The sequence below is a fragment of the Phragmites australis genome, chromosome 5 (genome assembly GCF_958298935.1).
Source record: "Phragmites australis chromosome 5, lpPhrAust1.1, whole genome shotgun sequence".
In the NCBI taxonomy this organism is placed as follows: domain Eukaryota; kingdom Viridiplantae; phylum Streptophyta; class Magnoliopsida; order Poales; family Poaceae; genus Phragmites; species Phragmites australis.
This window is the reverse complement of record NC_084925.1, coordinates 37903075-37926839: the sequence shown is the minus strand read 5'-3', so window position 1 is coordinate 37926839 and position 23765 is coordinate 37903075. Positions and strand designations below refer to the sequence as shown.

The window sequence follows — 23765 nt, the reverse complement described above, 5'->3', positions numbered from 1 at the left end:
AAATATATGATCATTTCTCTGCAAAGAACTAGTTTTGGGCTTGATCGTTTTCAGAAATTGAATTCCAATTTCTGCAAAAGCAGTATAAAAAATTCAAAATAACCGATAGGACTACTGGGTTCCAATTTTGGTAGACTACTTTTAAGTTCTGTGAGAGTTTGATCTTTTGAAGCAGGATCTCGGCCGAAGCAACTACTCACTATCTGCGAAAACAGCATCACGATTTTTTTTTAGGGAATAAAACATCATCAAGATCCTAACCATTACGAGGAACTGGCTCAGTTAATTTCACACGAGAAATGTATCCTAAAAGCTCATAAAATAAATCGGCAAAGTAATGCTTGAAGGCCTAAGCTCATATTTGGCCCAAAGTAGATGGTTTCTGGATTGGGCATCTAAGGCCCAAGAATAGGCCTCAGCGTTTCCCAGGCCGGACCATGGAAAGCTCTGTTAGTTTTAAACAAGCCTAGCCCGATGAGAAAGATGCGACGCAACAAATTCTTGGTGCGTGGCGGTTTCCACTGCACAATTACTCGTTGCAGATAAAATGAAAGTAAAACATTAAAAAATACCTCACTAAACGAAGATTACACAACAATCAATCACCAATTTATCAAACAAATTAACTTATCAAACGTAGAAATGACCTGCCAAACATAGACCAAAATCATAGATAAATTAGGGGGAGGGGTAGAGGCGGTCGCTAGTTTGGTCCTCCAATCACTAATTTGCTCCTTCTCCTCACTTAGCAATGGCAGCCACTAAAACCTCGGAAGAAATAGTAAGGGTAGGGAGTAATCGCACCAAAATCTAGTTATAAGGAGCGCCATAGATTGTCATATTGGTCAATCCGCCCCTGCCTCTTTGTGGTTCTGATTACAAGCACACCTGGAGCGAGAGGAAGCAATATTGATCTTGCAATGATACTACAATAGATAGTTATATAATTGCAACTTTGAACCACAGATCTCTGTCGCCGCGTAATACTAGCTACTCCGTGGCCTCGTGAACCTCATGCATCATTTTGGATGACATATCCAGCGGTCATCGTTAATGCTCCGGCAAGATCCACCTGGGACTTGCACTTGGTTGCGCTGTCGAATGTGATGAGGCATTGCTTCATTTTGAGGGAGGATGACATTACTTAACCGGATGGTAATGTTTATCTGGAAAGTGAATATGTGACGACCGTCCTTCAACGTTTAAAAAACTACCAGCTTTGCGGTTAATTATATTAAAGTCACACTCGGCCTTGTAAACTTCAATAACCTCGCTCATATACAATCATACTGTATGGATCAACATCTAATTACTGATGGGGCTAAAGTGTTGGTGTTAATCGAAGGACCTTGAATGATAATTGAAAAAGAAGTTAACCAAAGCACATGAAAATAAGTCATACCCAACTTGCTTGCTTTGCTTTGACCGTCAATTTGCTAGATTTATTTGAAGAGTGGTACAAATAACATTTGGCTAAGACCATCAACTAGTGTATCCAATATGTTTTGTTCATGGCTATATGAGATTGGTTTGCAGCTTAAGAAACAGATTTTAGTGGGTGCAAGTGCCTTATGTGGGACAATTTGACTCAGCTGGAATAATATGGTTTTTGACAAAACAAAAGTTAACTCTTATATGTAAGTGATCTTCATGATAATAAATTGGATATGCTTTTGGGCACTGCTACAAAAGTGGAGCAACAGGGCGGTATGCACACTGCTTGCAGGCTACTTGAGACTACAACAATGGATATATCCATAAAAAATTGGTGAAAGCTTAGCAATAGAATATGCGCTCGATGCTTTTCGCTCCATGCTTTTCCTCCTTTATTTTATGGCAAATTTCGGACAACTACTGGGCCTCATTGGCTTGTTTTTAGTCAATATGTACTACGTGCATCTCCGGATGTAGAGGTTGAGGTATAATTATATTCCATTATAAAAAATATGCAAAAGGCCGTCCATTCCAATCCAAGCCCCCAAGCCTCTCGTCTCCTCCGCGGAGCAGCCAAAGGCCCAAAACGCAGGACGCCGCAAAGCTGCTGCAAACTTTGCTGCGCCGGACTGGTTACTGTGCACGTACTTGGCCACTGTCACGGGATGCATTGGAAGGATCACGTCAACGGAGAGCGTGAGCTGACGAGTTGATTGGGTGCGCCTCCTTTTTGCACTGTGACCTGACACATTTGCATTACGCGCCGTGCGGGGTCTATAGGGGAAAGAAAGAAAATACGAAAGGGCGAAAGGCGACGAGAGTTGATAACGTATTAAACATGCAGTTGGTTGTTACGTGAGAGCATTAGATCGCGGCCAAACTGACAGTGAAATATCGAAATGCTAAGCTCTATGGACTAATACGGGCTAGTGAGCTGCTATGGGCAAGCTATCGATCCACGAACTAAAAGAGACCACGATGTATTGCTTTTCTTTCCGTTCCTTTACGCTCCACTTTATGTCATTTTCGTAGCGATCGGATTGCGTGCAGCAAGGGCATCGTATCAGAAAGATGAACAAGATCACATGGCATTTATTAGGATATGTTAGATTATCTTTTCTTTTGTGAAGACTAAAACAATATATACTAGCCTAGTCTATTTATTTGTGAGAATAATTTCTAATAAATTTTAAAGTCCTATTAAAAAATTGAAATTGATGTGTTTAGTTCCATATTGATAGTGAGGGTGGAGAGAGATCAACTTATAAAGAGTTGTGTTATCCACTCCCTTAGTATATGTGGATAGGAAAACTAAAAAGCAAGAATTTTTATTAATAATATTATTTTATTAAAAATTATAAAAAAATATTCAAAATCGTAATATCGCAAGAATAGATACATGCTGACACGCGGAGTACCGACTAGGGACTTGTCAGCACTCCACGTGCCATTTTCCTACATTGGTTTTCGAAGGACCCCAGGCGTCTATCGGCATACGAAGTGCCAACAGGTCCCATGTCATGGCATGTTGGCACATGGAGCACCAACAAATGCCACGTTAGATCTATCGGCACTTCACGTACCGACATGCCTATATTTATCCCTCGGTCGCCGCCAATTTATCTTCCTCACGCGCGCACAGGACAATGAGAGGTTGCGGGCAAGTGTGCGGGTGCGGCAAGCGGAGGTGGACGGCGACAAACGGGGGCAGCGAAAGGAATATTTTCTTTGCTTTTATTTAAAAAAATAGATAATAGTTAGTGAAAAATTGGAAATGTTAGAAAATCAGTAGGAAATTAGTTAGAAAACATTAGAAAATATAGTATAGTTAGGAAATTAGTTAGAGTAGAGTAGAAAATTTAGGAAAATAAGGAAATTAGTTAGAAAAACATTAGAAAATGTAGTATATTTAGAAAAATAGTTAGAGTAGATTAGAAAATATAGTATGATTAGAAAATTAGTTAGAGTATAAATATAGCATAGTTAGGAAATTAGTTATAGTAGAGTAGATATTTTAGGAAAGTAAGGATATGAAATTTAGAATAGAGTATGTATGGTTTAGAAATTAGCAATAGGTAGATAACATAGTATAGTTAGTTAGGAAATTTAAAATAGTTAGAAAAGTTCGGATATTTTGATAATAGGTTCTTTAATGTTTTCAAAATTTATAGATTTAAAATAGTTTGGCATTGCATTGTTACGAATTTATCGGTTTAGAATCAGTACATATCAAGATTAGTTTTAGAATTGTATGGAACATACCAATATCGTCATTACTTTCTGTATGTGGCTTCTTTAAATTTTCTAAAGCATATTAGATTCATCATCGATACATGTCTATGATGGAATGAAAAATATACCGAACATGTCATTATTGTTGTTAGAGTCGGTGTATGACATATGGTGCTTCGCACAGTTTAACATTTCAATATTCTAAGCAATATTATTTAGGGCTGACATACGCCTAACTCTGTCATAGTATCAATTCTACCATAATAACTCATGGATGTACACTGAATTTTGCTATGATTCTTTCTAAATTAAAAAACCACTAAAAACAAAAATTTAAATAAAATTCACATGTCGGCACATAGGTTGCCGACAAGCCTGTCAGCTATCACCTAGCCTGACAACTATCTCGGTGTCTACTCGAGGGCATGTCGGCACGCAGGGTGCCGACGGGTCTTTTCGGCCTCACATGCTTACCGATAGGTCTCCGGACCCATTGCTATGTAGACCTATTCTTGCAATTTTGGGTATTATTTTTTATAATTTTTTAATAAAATAATATTATTAAAAAAATTATAGGACAACATGTGCGCGCTCGCTCGCCTCGTCGGTCCGGTCCGTTGCCGTGGCACACACAGGTGGATGTGCGGCACGGCATGCAAGCTAAAGAACTTAGGGCTCCTTGAACGTAGGATTGTACTCTCTAATTCAATAAGATTTCAAAACATAGAAATGTTAGAAGTGATGTATTTAGATAGTTTGTAGGAAAATAACACGAGTAGAGAGAGAAAGAGAGAGATTGTATTGGACTTCTCAAAATATAAGATTTGAGCTCATGTTATAATTCCTATGGAATCGGAGGCACAGGATTGCATTACATAGGAATTTAACATGTTCATCCCTATGTTCCAAATACATATATAGGAAAAAATTCTAAGGATTTAGATCCTTTATAATTCCTATAAATTTCCCTCGATCTAAAAAGGGGCCTTAACCAGAAAAAGTTAACAGAATCGTTGGTCGTCAGGTTGATCTCGTACGTTTTGGCTGGGCGTGCAAGCCGACTAAAGAACACGCTACCAATCAAATCTCGTATGCCCTATCGTGCGGATTTTTTTTTCCCCCATTTCGACCACTAGCAGCCGCATCGCAATTCGCGGGTACCATCTCTAAGAGTTTTTTATAAAAAAAAACTAAAATCTCTTTACGAAGAGATTTTTTTCTCTTCAGTGTTTTAACGTTTTTTCTTTACGATTTTCGTTATGAGATTCTCAAAATTATTCCTTTTAGGATGGAATTTTTTTTCTTTTTTCTTCATGAATTACTCCAAAGAGAAGTTGGTAGAGTTAAAAGAAAATAAAAAAAATGTGAATAGGAAAAGAAATAGGAAAGAGAATAAAACGAAGAAAATATAATTAGAGGCGGTCTAATACCGGCTGATCGTTGTGCGGTGGCGTTTCTCGCCAACAACTGGAGACTCTGAAAGTCACGCACGACTGATTGACTAGCTAGGGGCTGGCTGATCGTGGACGTCCCTTTCGGTACGTGCGACTGTGCGAGGCACCAAAATCATGCCTACTTTTGATTTCTCGCCTACTTCGATCTGTTCAGGCTGCTCGATCAGCTGGTTGAATCAATCATGAGAGATCGGCAACATACAAAGCTAGTTTTTATCTGCCAGACTAGGGTTGCACTCACGTGAAATTTGTGTGTTATGAGTTGAGGCATTCGTGCTGGCTTCACACAATTCACAAGCGTTTGATAGGCTATTAAAACCTAGGTTTTTTAGCAACCAGCGGCGCTAGCCATGTCATAGAGCGAGATTCTCAGTCCGAATTAGTTGGTTATTTATACTACACTTCTATAAAATAAATAAGTTATATTATATCCAAACAATTTTCACTATACATTTTATATGATCAAACAGTTCACAATCAAGTCTCGTCTCCTCCCTCTCAATTGTTTGGATCCTCCAATCAATATTATTATTTTCTTCTATCTATATCTAATAACTATAATCAATCTATATCTTCTATAATAATATACTTCTAAAATCCAGCCACAGTCTCCGATCCTACTACCACATACACGGATCGACAGGCAATAACATTAACTCCAGTCACACATCGATCACCTCTATGGATGGCCATTGGCTACCTCCGCATGTCGGCTTGCACTTACCTCACCAATGCCGATCACCTCCATTATTCGATGACAACCATCTCCTCAACACAAACCATTTTCTAGTAGGCTATATACTGGATCACTCCCTCTATCCCATTTGATCACTGTTGAGAAATTATACATGACTACATATTATTTGTAATGTAAATATAGGATACTTATATGGTCACAGAAGAATATCATAAAAGAGGTACATAAGTTGTTTTTACAAGTTCGAGCCTCCGAATGGATAATAACTTTACGTTATGTCTTGCCTTGATTAATCTTAAAATTAAAATTTACAACAGGAAATGTGTATAGATCTAGTCTAAAAAAGTAGGTAGTCTTCTATGTTCCTACTAATAAAGCTTTAGTTAGATGATGATTACTTTTGTCGTGGATCTTCGATGGGTATTGATAGTCCTACCCGACTAGGCTTGATACGAAGTTTTGCGGCTTCATAGATCTAAAGACACGAGTTGCTATGAGATTTGTGCGTGTAGAAAGACTTATCTTGTATGCACCCTTTCTCTTCCTTTTCATAGTCAGTTTAACTAGGTTAATTTAGGCGTATCCTATCCGTATTTCACCAAGTATAATATTTTCAAACAAATGGTACCGAATCTAATAAGAGAGCGTCGCACATCCTTATAGTTATATAGTATTTATAGAATATATAATAATGAGTATATATATCCTCGTCAATCACTGAAAATAAAATCCACTTAGCAACGGTTAGCTTGCCGGTCCAAAAGGGAGGCTGCAAGCAGATCACTGAAAAGATCCCATCGTTGTCTCCTGCCGGCACCTTACGCCTCTAACCTTTAATCAAGTGGTTTGGTGCGTAATCTCGGTACCGCTTTGTTAAGGAGCGCAATAGAATCCACTTCATAGGCAACATAGGAAATTCATCGACTGTCAGCTAATCACACACATTAGAGACTCAGGATGACTACATGACCACCAAATCAGATAAGCTGACGAATTAAAAAGCTCAAGTGCCTTGCCGGCCACTACGATGTACATGATAACATGAACGAAAAGAACTCGAGTCAGAAACCAAATGCTTTATAAACGACCTCCTCCTTGGTGGTTCAGTCCCTCCACGCGCGCGTCACCAATCCATATCCACCACCACCACCAGGCCAGTGACCCAGCGGCACAGCCTCAATCGAAGCGGCACCACGATTGACACGATCGATGGGCTTCCCCGTGGGGTGCTCGGAGATGATGCTGCCGCGGGTCCTGCTCCAGGTGCTGTTCCTCCTCGGTCACCTCCACCGCTTCCTCCTCTGGGCCTTCAACGCAGTGGGGCTCGGCGACCTCATCGACCTCGGCGCCAACTACCCGCTGCCGGACACGACGGCGGCGCAGGAGCACCACGGGCACGATATGGTTACGCTGCAGCACCGGCGGCCGGAGTTCCGGCCCGTGCCGGCGGTGGTCATCGAGGAGGCGCTCCCCGTGGTGCGGTTCGACGAGCTGGCGGAGGCGTGCGGGGACGGCGACTGCGCGGTCTGCCTCAGCAGCATCGGCAGCGGCGACGAGGTGCGCCAGCTCAGCAACTGCCGCCACGGCTTCCACCGGGGATGCCTCGACGGCTGGATGGCGCACGACCAGCGCACCTGCCCGCTTTGCCGCGCGCCGCTCATCCCCGGGGAGCTCTGGGTCGGCGCCGGCGCCGCGTCCTGGCCCGATGCCTCCGACTATGACATGTTGTATCCCACACTGCTGCCGCTGCCGTCCACGCCACTGCTGATGGTGCCCACCCCGACGCTGCTGCGGCCGCACGAGCTGCTGCTCAACGACTTGGGCGGCTTCCAGTGAGCTGCCCGACGATCAGTCCACCTGGTCCGTCGCAAACCGCGCCATGCGCGGACCACACCGGTCGGTCGGTCAGACAGGCGACCGCCGCCAAATCTGCTCAACTACTGCAGTCTGCTGCACACTGTTGGTCTCGTCTTCAACCGGCTCGGTCGGTGAAAGGCGAATCCAATGGCAGAGGAGAGCGCCCTGGTTTTTACAGAGGCTCCCAAAAGAAAAGACACGTAGGAAATTAGCTAGGTTGCTGTGTATGCCTATCCCATCTTCCAATCTGTGGAGTTGTGAATACTTTTTGCAAATTAAATCTGTTGAAGCGTCAGTTTTTTTAAAAAAAATCTGTTGAAGCATAGCAGAGTTTTGGATCGATCCAGTGCTTGCTCCATTCGAGTCTTGCGCACCAACATCTCCCATCCACTTGTGCCTTGTAGCAAAGAAGATCCTCCCATCTCTGAAGACAATTAGTATCACTAGCGTATCAACCTGCGTGACTGCACAGGTTAAAAATTTAGTTTACGTCTGAATTATAGATATTTGTGTTAATAATGGTTGTATGCTAAGATACATCAGCTATTTATATTTAAATATTAGAATGTAAAATATAAATTTCATTTTTGTTCATAATATTGGAATCATATTTATTATTTGTGAATAGATCTGATTTATAATTTTCATTTTATGTGTTATGCAAATTGATTTTTATTTGTTTCTTGATTTTTTTGAAATTATTATTATTTTTAATGTCATCACCGTATCTCATATTATTTTTTGGAGATACATTATAAATTCTTTGATATTATTTTTATGTGATAATCCGTAATATGTTTGCATTCTGTTGTTTTAATTTTATAATGTTGGATTACACGTATATTTAATTGGCATATTTTAATTGATTTGGAAAAGTGTGTTGATTGCTAACGTAATTAAATTGGAGTTTACTAACATAATCTTATTGGATAAATGGTATAAAAAAAAAAAGAAAGACAAGGCAAGAATTAGTCTTGAGGTTGGACTATATGATTTGTTTTTTAATCTTCTATGTTGTTTCGTCTGGTTGGTGATCCATGTTTACAATTAGCCAATCAATTTAACGGTCGGATGTTTTGCTTTTTTATAAGAATTCCTATGATTTCCCTAGGATTAACGTGAAGAAAAAAAACCATTTAATTAGTAAATATAAGATTCTCTGACCTGACAAGAAAATCTCGTATGACCATCCACAAATCAAACGCTTCCTCGTCTTTTCTTTATGATTTCCACCTGGTGTAACATTTTAAGCGATAGGGATTAACAAGTCGCAAGGCAAGCTGATCATGCTTTGACCCACTTTGGCGTGCCGTAACCTGACCTGACTGAGAGGTAAGGCACACCGACACCGCACACCCATAAAATAAGCGGCCGAATCGAGTCAATGTGTAGCTCTCGACAGTGACGGAGTACTGGCAGTGGCAGCCGCGGGCGGGCGCTATTTCCACAGGTAGCTGCCTCGAACATACGAATACGATTCACTTGGCCATGTAGGACTGACTGCCTAATGTCTTAAACAAAGCAAGAAGCTAGTGAACTATAGAAGGCAGAAGCTTCCTTCTTTATAGGATACACAATGGATCTGGACCCAGCCATGCTAAACGGGATGACTCTACGATTTTACAAAGTCGATTTATTGATCTCATTACTTTTTTATACAATTTTATAGAGCTATCAAAATGTTACTTTAAATATGAATCGAAATCAATTAGCCTAGCTAGTCAAGAGATATTATCTATTTTTACTATTGAGTTACTAATGAATCTGTTCCACTATAAATCAAAACTATAGTTAAAGTTTTAACAAATAATCCCTAGTTGACACTTCGTCAAGCCGTGAAGGTGGTGTGGCTAACCTCTCGTGAGTAACGGACACCAAGGGGTGAGCTGATTAAAAAATTCTGGCAGCCTGCGTAGCGAATTGAACAGAGATGAAAACTATCTTACGAGCACGTACAAAAAAACTCAAACGGCCAGCTTTTTTTTTTCTTTGCCAGCTCCACGATTCAGCTACTTCTACTACTTACGTACGTATCTCTAGATGAAACATATTAGCTGGTTTATGTATCAACACAAATTATGTTTCCAACTTATTTAATATTAGAAAACGATGCTTACAAGTAATACCAGCAGCTATGGTAGCTTTTTTTCCTTATTGCTAACAAATGATAGTTCAAGTTAATTTATACAAAAACATATAAAACAAGTTGTTTGAAAAGTCACCATAATACAATGGCAGGTTTTGGCACGTTTCTAACTCAAAAAGGTCAAATCAGACGACCATTACGGAAGGGAACCAGTACTTTTCCAGGCAGTAGAGGTAAAGAACTTAGGATATGGGGAAGCGGTGGTAATTGGCTATGACTTATTACCGTCATATATTTTTGAACCGTGGTTGAAAATACCTTGATGTGCACCTAATAGAAATCATGGTCTAAATTTGAGTATGTGATGAAATTAAATTATGTTAATTCAAGATTTCAATTAGGTATCAAGATTACGAAACATAGATATGCTAGTTGGCCATGAAAATACTAAGAGAGACACGAAAGCCATGCAAACATGGATATTGATTCCTGATAGATAGGGCAAAAATTCAAAAATAGCTAACATAAAGAGACCGTATTTACTAAAACTAGATAATATGTTATCATATTTACAAATTTAACATGTGTATTCGGTACTTCTTTCACCGAATACCGGATTTTGGTACTCTATTCACCAAAAAAGCAGGGGGAGGGGGGAGCATTCGGTACCTCATGTGCTGGATATGATATATAGTGCCGTATTCGGCACCTTATGTGTCAGTGCTTTCGGCACGTCCCTCGTGTTGTTGTCTTCGTGTGTGGAAAGCAGTTGTCTCGCGTGCTTCTTCGGTGTGTGTCGTCGCGTGCGAAAAGCAAGCCAACGGTATAGTATGAGGTCGCCATCAGTTGAGAAGCAGCAACGCAAGGCGAGGAGCAGCAGCGTGAGGAGAGGAGGAGCAGCAGGAGAGGAGCAATACGAGGAGAAGCATCGCGAGTTGAACACTTTGAGAGTGCTCCTTCAGTTATATTAAGTACATATATTACATATTTAATTAATATTTAGATTAGTAATAGTAATTAGAGTAAGTAGATTGTTTAATTTGTTTGATTATATATGTTTAATTATATTAATTTGATAAATCAGAGTACTTAGATTATTTACTCGATTATATGAATTTGAATAGTCAATGTAATTAGATTATTTACTTAGTTTAATAATATAATTTTCATTTATTAGTATAATTAGATAATTTCCTTAGTATAATTGTATAAATATCATTAACTAGTATAATTAGATTATGTACTTAATTTAATAAGAGTTATTAGAGGTATATGATTAAGCATATTAATTAGTTTAATTTATTTAATTAGCTTAATCACTTAGGTTACGTAGAGTAATATAATTAATCAGATTATTTAAATAATGGTTGTCAAATAATTAAGGCGCATAACTTTAAATATTAATAATGATTTTTAATAGATGTTTATTATTTATTAATATTTCGGGATTCCTGCTGTTTAATATTTATGTAATAGTTATGCAGTAAATATTTATTATTACTTTTAATATTTATTAAATATTTAATCACAATAGTTGTATATTAATACTTAGTTAATATTTATTAAATATTAGTTATTTCATTTGAATTCAATATTGATGATTTAATTAACATTGTTCATTACTTAAATATTTAGCATTGATAAGTACTATATTATTTAATTTACGTTGTTAATTTACTTATTATTTATCGAGAGGCGTAATTATTTGTGTATCGTACATATATCTAAGTAGTTATTTTATTACATGTACATTTGTTTAGCAGATACGCTATGATTTTTCATATTTATCATGGAAAACGTCCCACTGTTTTACATGGGAGGCTCGTAACAATTCAGAACTGCTAGCACATAGAGAGTCCGATTGAGTTACCTATTTATCTAGATGGCCTGAAATCGTATGTTATGAGCCTTTTGCGTGTGAACCAGTAGTCCTCTATTGTTATCTTAGAGGGTGTGCGGTCACGACTTATTCCAAACAGCTCGGGCGTTGTCTATACATTATTCGATATCAGAAATAACAACGCATGTGCTTTGTACTCACGTAAGGCATTGTAGGAGAACTTTGATATATGGTGTACGCAAACATAGTGTCACGATTGGTACAAGGTGATGCAGTGACTAGCGTGGAAGGATTAGGCCAGCAGGTAATGCATGATGGGGAGAGAGGGCATGTCAGGGAGGGCAGCTCTGATATAAAGGGAGCTGGAGTGGACCCTTATGAGGTAGATGCATGACGTATAGATGATGAAGCCGGTGGTAGTGGTGATGAAGAAGTTGCTAACAACGATGACCTGGTGCTTACGATCCAGTACTTTCGTGCTAGATTATGCCATCATTGAGTATAACACCTTATCTAACTTGGGATACTAGAATAACGACATCCAGGTTAGACAATAGTTTCGTAACAGGGGGATGTCATCCACTTTATTAGTAACTATGTTGTAATGATAAGAAGAGACCATAAGTATGCCCAGTCTAACCCTGCGGAGTATGAGGTAATATGTCTCAAGTACCCGAATTATCCTTACTTCGTACAAACACATAAGGCAAGATATGAGAACTAATTTGTGATCAGTAGACACAACCCACATACATGCAGCGAAGAGGCTGTTAAGAATACGAGCCACGCCGTTGATACGAGGTTCATAGCCCAATTCCTCATCACCCTTGTTGGCACGAACATTTGTTTGTCCCCAAAATCAATTACAAGGGAGGTGCAGACTAAGATAGGTATGCTGATAAATTACCACACCGCGTGGCGAGCGAAGCAGAAGGTACTAAATATACTATTTGGAAGCTTCGAAGAGTCTTACAACTATGCTCCGAGACTACTGCAGGAGATTGCCATGATGAATCCAGGGACTCAGTGGGCCATGACGGATAAGCCGATCAAGCTAGAGGATGGGTCATACAATACCATTGATCGATACCTCATCAGGTTATTTTGGTCCTTTGGATAATGCATCGAAGTTTTTAGACATTGCAGGCCGGTTGTATGCGTGGATACCACATTTCTGAGTGGCAAGTATTATGGTACCCTTATGACAGCAATGGCGGCAGATGCAAATAATCAGATCATTCTTCCCACCTTTGCAATGGTTGAGAGTGAGAACAATAATAGCATATTGTGGTTCCTCACCTTTATGAGGACACATATCGTGGGTAATAGGGAATGAGTTTGATCATCTCAGACCGCAACAAGGGTCTTCTGTATGCGTTGGACTTGTTGCATGATAGCACAAACTACTCTATTACATGGCCTGATATGGAGAGAAGGTGGTGCATGCGATACTTAGATATGAAATTGTACACAAGGTACTGCATCAAGTCTCTTGTAAAGAGATTCAAAGGGTTATATTTTCAAAACTAGCAAGCAAAATTCAACGAGATATGGAGAGTTAAATAAGACCACTCGCAAGATGACGGTAGAGCAGCAAGCACAAGAGGACTATCTGCGAACGTAAATGTTGGGAGGGCAAACTATCGTTAGTCATTCATATGGTACGTTTAGCTAGTGGATAGCAGGGAAGTCGGTGGAGCGTTGGACCCTAATCCATAACACTGACGGTGTCCGGTTAGAAAATAGCAACATGATCGTATTTTACCCTTTCTTATGCAAATAGCCCTTCAAAAATTATTGTATCCCATGTTAGGTACATTATCATGAAAATGAATATAGCGGAAGCGTTTAATAATATCCTAAAGGGTGTACGGGGCATCTCGTTGTGTGCCATCATTGAGCTCACATTTTATAAAATGATGGACTACTTTCGAGACCGTGGTAATACTGCTACGAGGTGCAACATGGGGTTCACATATAAGGCGAAATAAATCATATCCAGAAGGAGGAATAAGACACACTTTCATTGTAATAGGATCTACGACCTGACCAACAATGAATTCGAGATCATGTGCCACCACAGGTATACTTCAGGGTGTAGCGCAGGAGACACTGTACAACAATATTAACTTGTGCCTCACGAGGTGAAATGCACATGCAATAAACCAAAACTGCAACATATTTCGTGCTCCCATATCTTCGCCGCTTGCAAAGATATGAACGGTAACGACGGATCATAGTACGTATCACCGTACTTCATAATCGATGTATTGAGGAGCACATAGTTTCTAAAAATACGTTCCTTCGACATCAGAAGCCGCTACAAAACGATCGAGGAATCTAAGTAGGTATCTTATCCTCGAGCACAACGGATGGATCCTAAAAGATCTAGAGCCATGAGGTTAGAAGATTATATGGATAAAATAGATATGGTTGATAGTCTATACAAGTATAAAATTTGCAAACAATCTGATCACGATATAAGGACTTACCCAATCCGATCAAAGTGGCGGTGAGGAGACCGTCCTTTCCTGCGTTGATTTTTGGTGATATTCATATGCATTGTTGTGGCCATGAGTGTCCGGAGCATTAATTTGAGGTTCTTGATTGGAACAGAGAGGCGGGTTACGGTTGTTTGGTTTCAGTTCGTGCTGTGTTGGTCGGATTAGTGATTCGATTTGCGGGTCGGATTGTTTTAGGTGATGTTCGTAAGCACAATCCGTTCCCAGGGAGTTGTCTTGGCTACAGAGATGGGCGAATCTTGGTATTGAGTGGTTGCGATTGAGATCTCGAGCAGGTGTTTGATGGATTTGGGATAAAGTGAAGGTAATAATTTTAGGGTGTGTCTCGGTTTGGATCCAGTTATGCGGTCCTGGGATTTGTGTGGATAGGTGTACGTATTGTATTATTGATCAACTTCTGTAGAAAATTTCTGGGCAATCTACTGCTTGGTCGTTTATCAATTTACGAGTAATTGTATAAAAAAGACTTACGAATAATGGCTTCGGAAGTTAGAATGTTTCCTCTTTCTTGTTATCACAGATTTGAGGTGTTGAATTTGCAACTAGAGAAAAACAACTTGCAGTAGGATATGGAAATGGTGTTGCCAGTCACAAATGCCACTGCTGTGGCGCTTGCACGGGTTTCTGCTGTGTTCAATGCGCCCCTCGCAGGTGCTGTGGTATTTGGGATTCATATAGATGGTAAGAATTTTTTTCCAGCAGTCACGAACTTCAGAAGTGATGATATTACAATACATTATGTAAGGCATGGACTGGGATCCTATGTCTTCGCAGAGCAAAGTCACCGCGTTACAGTATTTTGAACGGTAAAATGTGAGTGGCACTACAGTAATTTGCAGTGAATCACTGTAACACGGGTAGTGTAAGCAAAACAATGTAACTGTATCACATATACTGTAGCATTAATGTAGCAATAAATCTTGATTATCTGTTCTCAATCCAACGACTCGCATAAGGGCTAAAGTCATAGATACTATAATATGGTGACTTTGCTTGTAAAGGCAGAGGATCCCACGCATGGGTGGTACTATAATTTTCAGGGTACTTGGTTGTGGAAGAGCTTCGATCGCTGCTATAGTGTTTCAGCTCTCCCCGAAGAGTTACAAGCCTCCAAAGAAGCCACTCACAGAGAGGGTGGAGTACTCTGATCTTTTCTTCTTTTTAATTTATCTTTAGTTATTGCTTCATAAGAAGTGGTGAAGAAGGTTAGATTTTCAATTTTTTTTCGCTCTACAGGAGATTGATGAGCTTTGTGATGAATGGGAACCAGAGCCACTTTGCCCACCTTTTGGCACTTATAAAGTTATTTATTACTAAATTAATTATGCATGTCTCTTTCAAAAGGTTGAAGCATATCTCAAAATATGGGTACAATCTTGCGTTGTTTCTAATTTTGGAGGACATAGATCTATGTGTAAGCATCTCAGGTCAAGTTGACCAATAGCATATAAAACTTTATTGAAATATCTAGTAACAGTTTCAGATGATCTTGTGCAATGAAACTTTATGTCCCTATTTTTTTTTCATGTGGCCTACAGCTTGGAGAAACATCGCAACTTGTTCCTCAACTGAGCAATGCCAAATATCTCCGAGTGCATCCATAGAATGAAACTTGGTGCATAGTTTGAAGAATACATGTTTACTCATTCTAAGAAGTTTAACACAGTCTGAATCCTGTTCACAATACAATTTCTCTAGGTATTTTATCCTGTCTCTGTTTCTCTCCAAAATAGAATACCTTATAGGGCTACGTTTATTATGCATGTAATTGATTATTGTCCAATATGCCACTCTAAAGAATGGCGCACTCTCAAATGCCAAGTGGCTTCAACTTTTTGCCACATGAGAGAATAATTCTTGCTGTTTGCAGCTTTCCTCACTTGCGAGGGAGACAACCAACCAAGGAAGTTGGACACGGGGCGAAGAAGATAAGGAGAAAATGACCTTGATGCTGCTCGATAAGTTCTAAAAGAACTCTTCTCTCATATGGCAAACATGGATGTCAGTGAAAAGTGAATGGCATTCGAGAGTATGCCACTCTTTAGAGTGATAAGTTAAATATCTCGCAAGTTGGTGCAACTATCTCCTTTCCCTCTTATTTATTTACGATGTTTCTAAGCTTATTGAGCAATTAATTAAAACCTTTGTGAAGAATGCCCATGTGTAGCTTCATGTCTGGTTAGAACTATAGATACGGTAGAGATTAGTTTGTTCTCGGAAAAAGTTGTGCTTGATGCTGTCCTGAGAAAGTTAAAGCTCCAGAAAAAGCCCGCGATCGGCTGCTAGGTTCATTTTCTGTAAGTTGTCCTGATTGACTTTTTAAATGTCACCTACTTCATTCTGAACTCTGAAAGTCCGAAGGGCCATGTCCTTCGGTCATTCAAGAATGAATGGAACTGCTGGACATCAAGCATCCATTGCTCTTCAGCATGCCATTTTCATAGTTATTTTAGACATAATGCATGCACCCTGAAGATGCATGCATCATCCAGCAGTCGTTGACAAGTGACGACATAATATATTTTTCAGGTCATTCGCCGCAAAGGAACATGGAACTACCACTGTGCTTGTGGAGTGTTATGGTAATTTCTATTGTTATTTCCTGTATGATATTCGATGCCGGAAATGCGAGTATATTGGATTTATGTATGGGAGTGAACAGTTTTTCAAGCTAAATAATCCTTCATGTGACTGCTTATCTGACTATTGTGTTTATTGCTATGAGAAAGCAAAGCATCGATGCTGACATACTGCCTGCAAGACATTGAGTTTGCAAAGTGGTCACATGGAGTACTCGCATGATAGCTGAAATTCTTAAGCTCATTTGTCTTTTCTTCTGGAGCGTCTACATTTGCAGTAATTGTTTTGATTGATCAAATATGCTTGTGTGTGACAAACAACACTAAAAAGGCTAATATGGTAGTAGGGAACAATTTTCTGCCAAGTAAATATGGAGTCCTGTAAATGGAGATTGAATTTCATTATGTAAAGGTAAATTGTCACAAGATGTCATCACATCATAAAGGGAATTTGCATGATTTGAATTTAGAAATTTGGAAGACATTAATGATCCGTTTCAACGTATGGGCACTTCAGCTAGTCAAGTTAAAATGTTGAAACATTATATTCAAAATATTCAAATAGGCCCATACCACTCAACTGGCGGGCCCAAATTCGTTGAGGTTCGTTGCAAGTATGTTAGCGCCCCGCCCTGCCTGCCTCCAGATCGTCGGATCTTGAACGAGAGAATACAAGAGCAAGAACTGAAACCGAGAAGCGAGAAACAAACGGAGCCGAGGAGCTGAACCTGAACCGCTCCCATCAGCGCGCGAGGAGAATGCGCAGCCTGCCGATCTCCCCCACGCCATTCCACAACCAGGTCCTCCTCCGTCAAGATCTCACTCACTCTCCCCACACAAATCTGATCCCTTCCACCGGAAAGTTTTGCCGCTGTCCACGGAGAAGCCGACGACCACGACGACGGAGACGGTGATATATAACGACCGGCAGAGACGGCGCGGGCAATGAAGGGGGCCGCCGGAGGAGGCGGCAAGGAGACCACGATGGCCTTCCTCCTCCGCTTCGTTCTTCTCCTCCTGCTTCCTCTCAGCGTCATCTACGTCTTCTACACCCTCCACGTCATTCTCTCCTCCGTCCCATCCTGCCCGCCAGCTGACCCCGTCACGGCCACCGCCTCGGTTGTCACCCACCTCGCCAACAACAATGACCTAGAACCGCCATCGCCGCCGCCGCCTCCCGCGGTGCCCACGGCGACGACGCTGCAGCACGTGGTGTTCGGCATCGCGGCGTCGGCGCGCTTGTGGGAGAAACGGAAGGAGTACATCAAGATCTGGTGGCGCCCTGGCGGGGGCATGCGCGGGTTCGTGTGGCTGGACCGCCCAGTGCGGGGGTCCAACGTGCCGGAGGGGCTGCCGCCCATCAAGGTCTCCTCGGACACCTCCCACTTCCCCTACACCCACCGCCGCGGCCACCGCTCCGCCATCCGCATCTCCCGCATCGTCTCCGAGACCTTCCGCCTCGACCTCCCCGGCGTGCGATGGTTCGTCATGGGCGACGACGACACCGTCTTCCTCCCTGACAACCTCCTCGCCGTCCTCGGCAGGCTTGACCACCGCCAGCCCTACTACATTGGGTCCCCGTCCGAGAGCCACCTGCAGAACATCTACTTCTCGTACGGGATGGCATTCGGCGGCGGGGGCTTCGCCATCAGCCAGCCGCTGGCGGCGAAGCTGGAGCGGATGCAGGACGCGTGCATCCGCCGGTACCCATCGCTGTACGGCAGCGACGACCGCATCCAGGCGTGCATGGCGGAGCTGGGCGTGCCGCTCACGAGGCACCCAGGGTTCCACCAGTACGACGTGTACGGGGACCTCCTCGGCCTCCTCGCCGCGCACCCCGTGGCACCGCTCGTTTCGCTGCACCACCTCGACGTGGTGCGGCCGCTGTTCCCCAACGCGCGGTCGCGTCCAGCCGCGGTGCGGAGGCTGTTCGAGGGCCCGGTGATGCTGGACTCGGTGGGGGTGATGCAGCAGTCGATATGCTACGACGGGGCCAACCGGTGGACGGTGTCCGTGGCGTGGGGATTCGTGGTGATGGTGGCGAGGGGCGTGATCTCACCGCGGGAGATGGAGACGCCGGCGCGCACGTTCCTCAACTGGTACCGGCGCGCGGACTACAAGTCGCACGCGTTCAACACGAGGCCGCTGGCGCGCAACCCGTGCGAGCGGCCCGCGCTGTACTACCTGGCGTCGGCGCGGCGCGCGGTGGCGCGCGGTGGGGAGACCACCGTGACGAGTTACCAGCGGTGGCGGCGGCGTAACGACGTGCGCCCCGCGTGCCGGTGGAAGATCACCGACCCGGACGCGCAGCTCGACACCGTGCTCGTGCTTAAGAAGCCCGACCCTGCACTGTGGGACCGGGTAAACCTCGCCGAGCTCTCGACACTATCTCTTCTATCATCCAGTAGCGAGCCTGACAGGTTAGTTTGCATGAAATTGCAGTCTCCGAGGCGGAATTGCTGCAGAGTGTTGTCATCTCCCAGGGAAGGAGAGGACGGGAACACAACGATGACCATAGACGTGGGTGTATGTGAGGACTGGGAGGAGATCAGCCAACTGTAATCATTACATAGACAAAGTGCATAGGTAATTCATCTTTTTCTTCTGTCTTGTATTCCTGTAACAGTAGGATGAAAGAAAAAGAAAGAAAGAACATTTTCTCTGATAATATGACTGATATTTTGATGCTTATTAGTTACAGCATTACTACAAGAGATTTAGGTCCTGCTAGTTCTCTGTTTTTTGGTCTTCTTCTGGAAACTAGCTACACAAGCAGTTGATGTAATAACAACATAAAAGGATAAAGGAACAGCATTACAGATTTTACAGGGCGCTCGCAAGTTGATGTCGCTTGACGATACGTAGAAGTCAGTCCAATTTCAACCACTTCCCCTTCTACTGATCCAGCCTGCAATTGAAAGCTCTTTTAGTCTCTCGAAGTTTGCATCAACCAGAAAATCAGTTAAGCAGTATGAGATAGGCATTAAAATTAGACAAAGTTCCATCTAGAAATTGCATGCAGCTGAAAAGTACACAATTCTATGTAACTAAGAAGTGAAGAAAGCTAAGCCCTATTTTTCAAGTATCAGTGTTCCCTTCTTGAATTTTTGCACTAGGAATATCAAAGATAAAGAGGAATGACAACTTCTCGAGGCATGCAATTAAGAGTACGAATTGTTGAAAGCATGAGCACTTTAGTGAACTTTGTCTTCATTCTAAACCTCTATTCATTCTCCATGAAAGTTTGTGTCTTCCACTCTACTTAAAACACCTAACAACGCTGTCTCATGTAATCACATTTTTTTTATATTTTGTTTCTTAAGCCTAACTTGGATGAGTTCATTAAATTCAGTTCGAATAAATGCTTCTAGAGGCAATTTTTTGCCCCAATTTGTAGCTTTTGTTTACATTTAACAAAAAATGCACCCAATGCAGCATCAGTTATTTTGTATCTTATCATTTGAGACTTATTTATGTATGATAATTTTCCTCGTTTAGCTACCTTATTAATTTTCTGTGATAAATTAGTTCTCATCCGATTGACTCTGAACTTACTCAGGCAATCACTACACAGAACATATTTGGCTTTTTAGCCAAGATTAGCTATTAAAAGGACAAATATTTCACCCATGGTGTTAGCAGGCTAATGACTGCAAACTTAATAAATGAGCATGCACCTTGATGCAGTCTCCAACTGAGAATGGCCTTGAACATTGTAAAGAGAACCCACTCAGCATGTTACCAAGGATATCTCTAGCAGCGAAAGCACTAGCAACACCTAGAACAGTAAGTAAATGTTAGTTGACACATGTAATTACTAGTTAAGAAAAAAGAAAAAGAAAAGATCCAGCTCTTAGTTATCAGAAAGTATATGTACATTATTGAGCATATTTAGATTGCTGAAGATACTTATAAAAACAGTCACACTATTGTTTTCATGTGTCAAACCTAAGCTGAGCAGAAAACCAGAAACCCGAAACCATATTTGTGTAACTAGCCGAAGTTCAAAGTAACAGAAATTTCAATGCATTTTACATATCCTTTCTTGTGGCAACAGGAATGCTGAGTAGATATTCATACATAAAAATCTACTGAATCAGATGTAAGGCAACATTGCCAATTGTCCAAATACAGAGGTATTGTGTTGCATATATGTATGAAGAGTATAGAGTGGTTCATCATAGCTCTACAAATATTAGTGATATCCCTTAATTGAGCTTCCATTGATATCCATAAATACAAGGAGTACTGAATACATTCTAGATACAGTCATTTCCAAGCTTAGTAGTTCTAGCTTCTCCTGGTCGACTATGAAACAATATTGATTATTGGCATGATAAAAGTCTGGTTCAGGTAGGCTTGCCAACTTATTCTCCATAAAAGAAATGCTCAGGAAATGCAATATTCGAAGACATGTTCATGCGAAGAAAAACAACATGTTCCCTAAAATGTTACTACCTCATTCGTAAATGTACGACGGCCTAGAAAGTGTGTAGTCAAAGCTCTCTAAATTTGACCCTTGATTTACAAAAAACTATTTGAATTGGCCATATGAACATAATATCATTGAATTTGTTATGAAAAATATTTTCATAGTATAGTAGTTTACAAATTTTGATTATCATTCTCATATGAAAAGTAGTGGTCAAAGTTACGTACTGGAGACCATGTCAATGTCCAAAACGTACATTTAAGAACGGAGGGAGTAAAACGTTACCTCCAACACTGCCAACAGTTTATATTGACTGCACAGGTACACCACAAGCTTCAGCAAGAGCTATAACTCCAAGTGCAATCAGTCCTAACGATGACACCTTATCAAATGCTGATAATCTTTCTTGGTCAGTTCTTGTAGCAGTTTGGTTGTCCATAGCATTAGCAATGAAGTTGATTTTCCATCTGTGAAGGAACCACACAAACGATACAACAAATGCCCCCTGCCATGCCTGTGGAAGATAAGCTGAAATGTTTTTTTTTATCTTGAACACGTAGGAGAACTACGTAGCATTGCATGAAGATAGGGGAAAACGTTAAAAAACATACAACAACAACAACCCACACACTCTAAATTGAACTCACACCCACAGACGCGAACTCTTTTCTGAACTGATTACAGGCTCGCCACTGAACTAAATAAATGACCAGCTACTAGGACCAAATAAGCTGAAATGTTTGGTGCAATAACTGCAGCCCTGAGGAAGGAAGAAGCACCAGAGGCCTCAGACATATTCAGAATATACTTCAGCATCTGACTAGAAAATTATCGGCGTCATAGCAGTATGATTTGTATAATAATACCATAGATGAAGACAAATAATACCTTGCTACCAATATCAGTATCAATATGCACAAATGTAAAGTACCATAGATGGTCATAAATTTCTAGCATGTATATGTTGCAAAGGATGATGTAACTGTTTTAAATTACATTAGAAATATCATAGTAAGCCTCCTTTGTTAAAAGGGTAAAAATATATGAAAGGAACATGAAAATCTGGAATATGATGCGAACTTGAAAACAATTACATAAATTTAAAGTTCTATTTCATTGCCAATGCAATTATACAGTAAGAAGGTATTAAGTGACTAAATTTCTCTTAGAAGGTGAAATATGTCCTCACATCTGTGAAAATTCCATAAATATGATGATAGGACATATGCCATAAATTTTGCTGGATCTTCGGATGCACTCTACAAGCTTGTTTGATAGGACATATCATTTTTAGTTGAGTCTCCCCGAAGTGTCATGAGAGGACCTTTTGAAGCGTACTTGTGGAGCTTCCTTAGAACAATAGCCATTACAATCCATGTCATTGCTGTACAAATCAGTGTCCCACCAAATAGAATGATTGCCTTCTCCAGATCTTGATGATTACCAAACAACTCTCGGACATAAGTGTAATTGCATCACTCAGCTCCTTCACTTTTTTGCCTGCAACAGTGCTAGCATCAATAGTAGACTGATGAGCATTTTCTGACATATCAATCCAAGTGCTCCCACCATCATCTGTGGTGCTAACTTCAGACGCTCATGTAGAAGAAACCTTTGAGATAGCATTTTTGGGGCGTTCTGACTCTGTTCTAGTATACGATGAATACATGTGACAGAGACTTGGAACACCTGAGAATCCCAGTGACAAGTTGCAGCGGTACTTTGATGTAACCAACCGATAATGATTTACATGAGCTGAAGGATGCAGCGCGCATATTTTTGCCACACTAGTAACAGGACTATACTGATCTACTGCTTTGATCTGGTTAGGTGTGGAAGTTCCTAGTTTTGTAGTGTCCTCAGCACAACTGAACCATCTCCACTGCTTTGATCTGGTTAGGTGTGGAAGTGCCTGGTTTTGTAGTGTGCTCAGCACAACTGAACCATCTCCATTGTACACCAACATATGAGCATTGCTCAGGAGATGTATTTGTGAGACTCTGAATACCAGCTGCTTGACAGGACCTTCACAAAATTGTTGAAGTCCTAGATATTGTACCCTTTCCAATATAACTTGACATGGCAGCTATCAGGAAACCCGCTCCACTGACTTGCATATCCAGATAAGCACATTGTCAAATTAAGACAAAATTGTAGATCAAGCACACAATGACAAAAAACACGATGGAGGGAAAAAGAAAAGGAAAGCTCTTCAAGCACTTTGAGGAAAGATGAAGCTAATCAAAACAGTTTAGAGGCAAGTGATGCACTGTGCTAAAAGCAAAATCCCCACAACCATCTAATCTCTCCTTAGACCATCCCAATCGTTTCCCTTCATTTCGTTCCCTTCTCAGCCTAAAATCTCTTCCTAGGGGATTCCCTTCCCAAATTCATTCCCTTCAGATTCTTGCACTCCAACGACATTCCCTTCCCTATTCCCTTCTCCAACAGGCTTCTAATATTATATCATTTTCGCATAACTATCATAATGCATATAATACGACTGCAATACGTGGTACGTATACACTATACATGCATTTTGTACTAAATTCCCTAATCAGTTGCATTTATCAAATCTCTCTCGGGCCAAATATGTTCCATCTCCCTTTTCCTGCTTTCGGTCTGGCCCAGC

At 41.1% G+C, this 23765-nt stretch overlaps 2 protein-coding genes and 1 pseudogene across 2 annotated transcripts; 2 read left to right on the top strand and 1 right to left on the bottom strand.

Annotated features, from left to right (window-relative positions):
• The first annotated feature begins 6757 nt into the window (after positions 1-6757).
• On the top strand, positions 6758-8213 carry LOC133917660 (brassinosteroid-responsive RING protein 1-like). The gene has a single exon (XM_062361539.1). It carries the CDS (start codon positions 7027-7029, stop codon positions 7651-7653), a length of 627 nt encoding a protein of 208 aa, XP_062217523.1. The 5' UTR covers positions 6758-7026; the 3' UTR covers positions 7654-8213.
• A 9159-nt stretch (positions 8214-17372) lies between these two features.
• LOC133917659 (uncharacterized) lies at positions 17373-19359 on the top strand. The gene is made up of 2 exons (XM_062361537.1): positions 17373-19062; positions 19144-19359. Exons 1-2 carry the CDS (start codon positions 17647-17649, stop codon positions 19261-19263), a joined length of 1536 nt encoding a protein of 511 aa, XP_062217521.1. The 5' UTR covers positions 17373-17646; the 3' UTR covers positions 19264-19359.
• A 37-nt stretch (positions 19360-19396) lies between these two features.
• Positions 19397-23099, bottom strand: LOC133918039 (mechanosensitive ion channel protein 1, mitochondrial-like; annotated as a pseudogene).
• Positions 23100-23765: the final 666 nt, after the last annotated feature.

What these genes read in the sequence shown, in the direction of transcription:
- LOC133917660 (XM_062361539.1), top strand. Translation starts at nt 7,027, where the DNA reads ATGGGCTTCCCCGTGGGGTGCTCGGAGATGATGCTGCCGCGGGTCCTG.
- LOC133917659 (XM_062361537.1), top strand. Translation starts at nt 17,647, where the DNA reads ATGAAGGGGGCCGCCGGAGGAGGCGGCAAGGAGACCACGATGGCCTTC. An exon ending in ACCCTGCACTGTGGGACCGG is followed by an intron (nt 19,063 to 19,143) that starts GTAAACCTCGCC and finishes ATGAAATTGCAG; the next exon opens with TCTCCGAGGCGGAATTGCTG.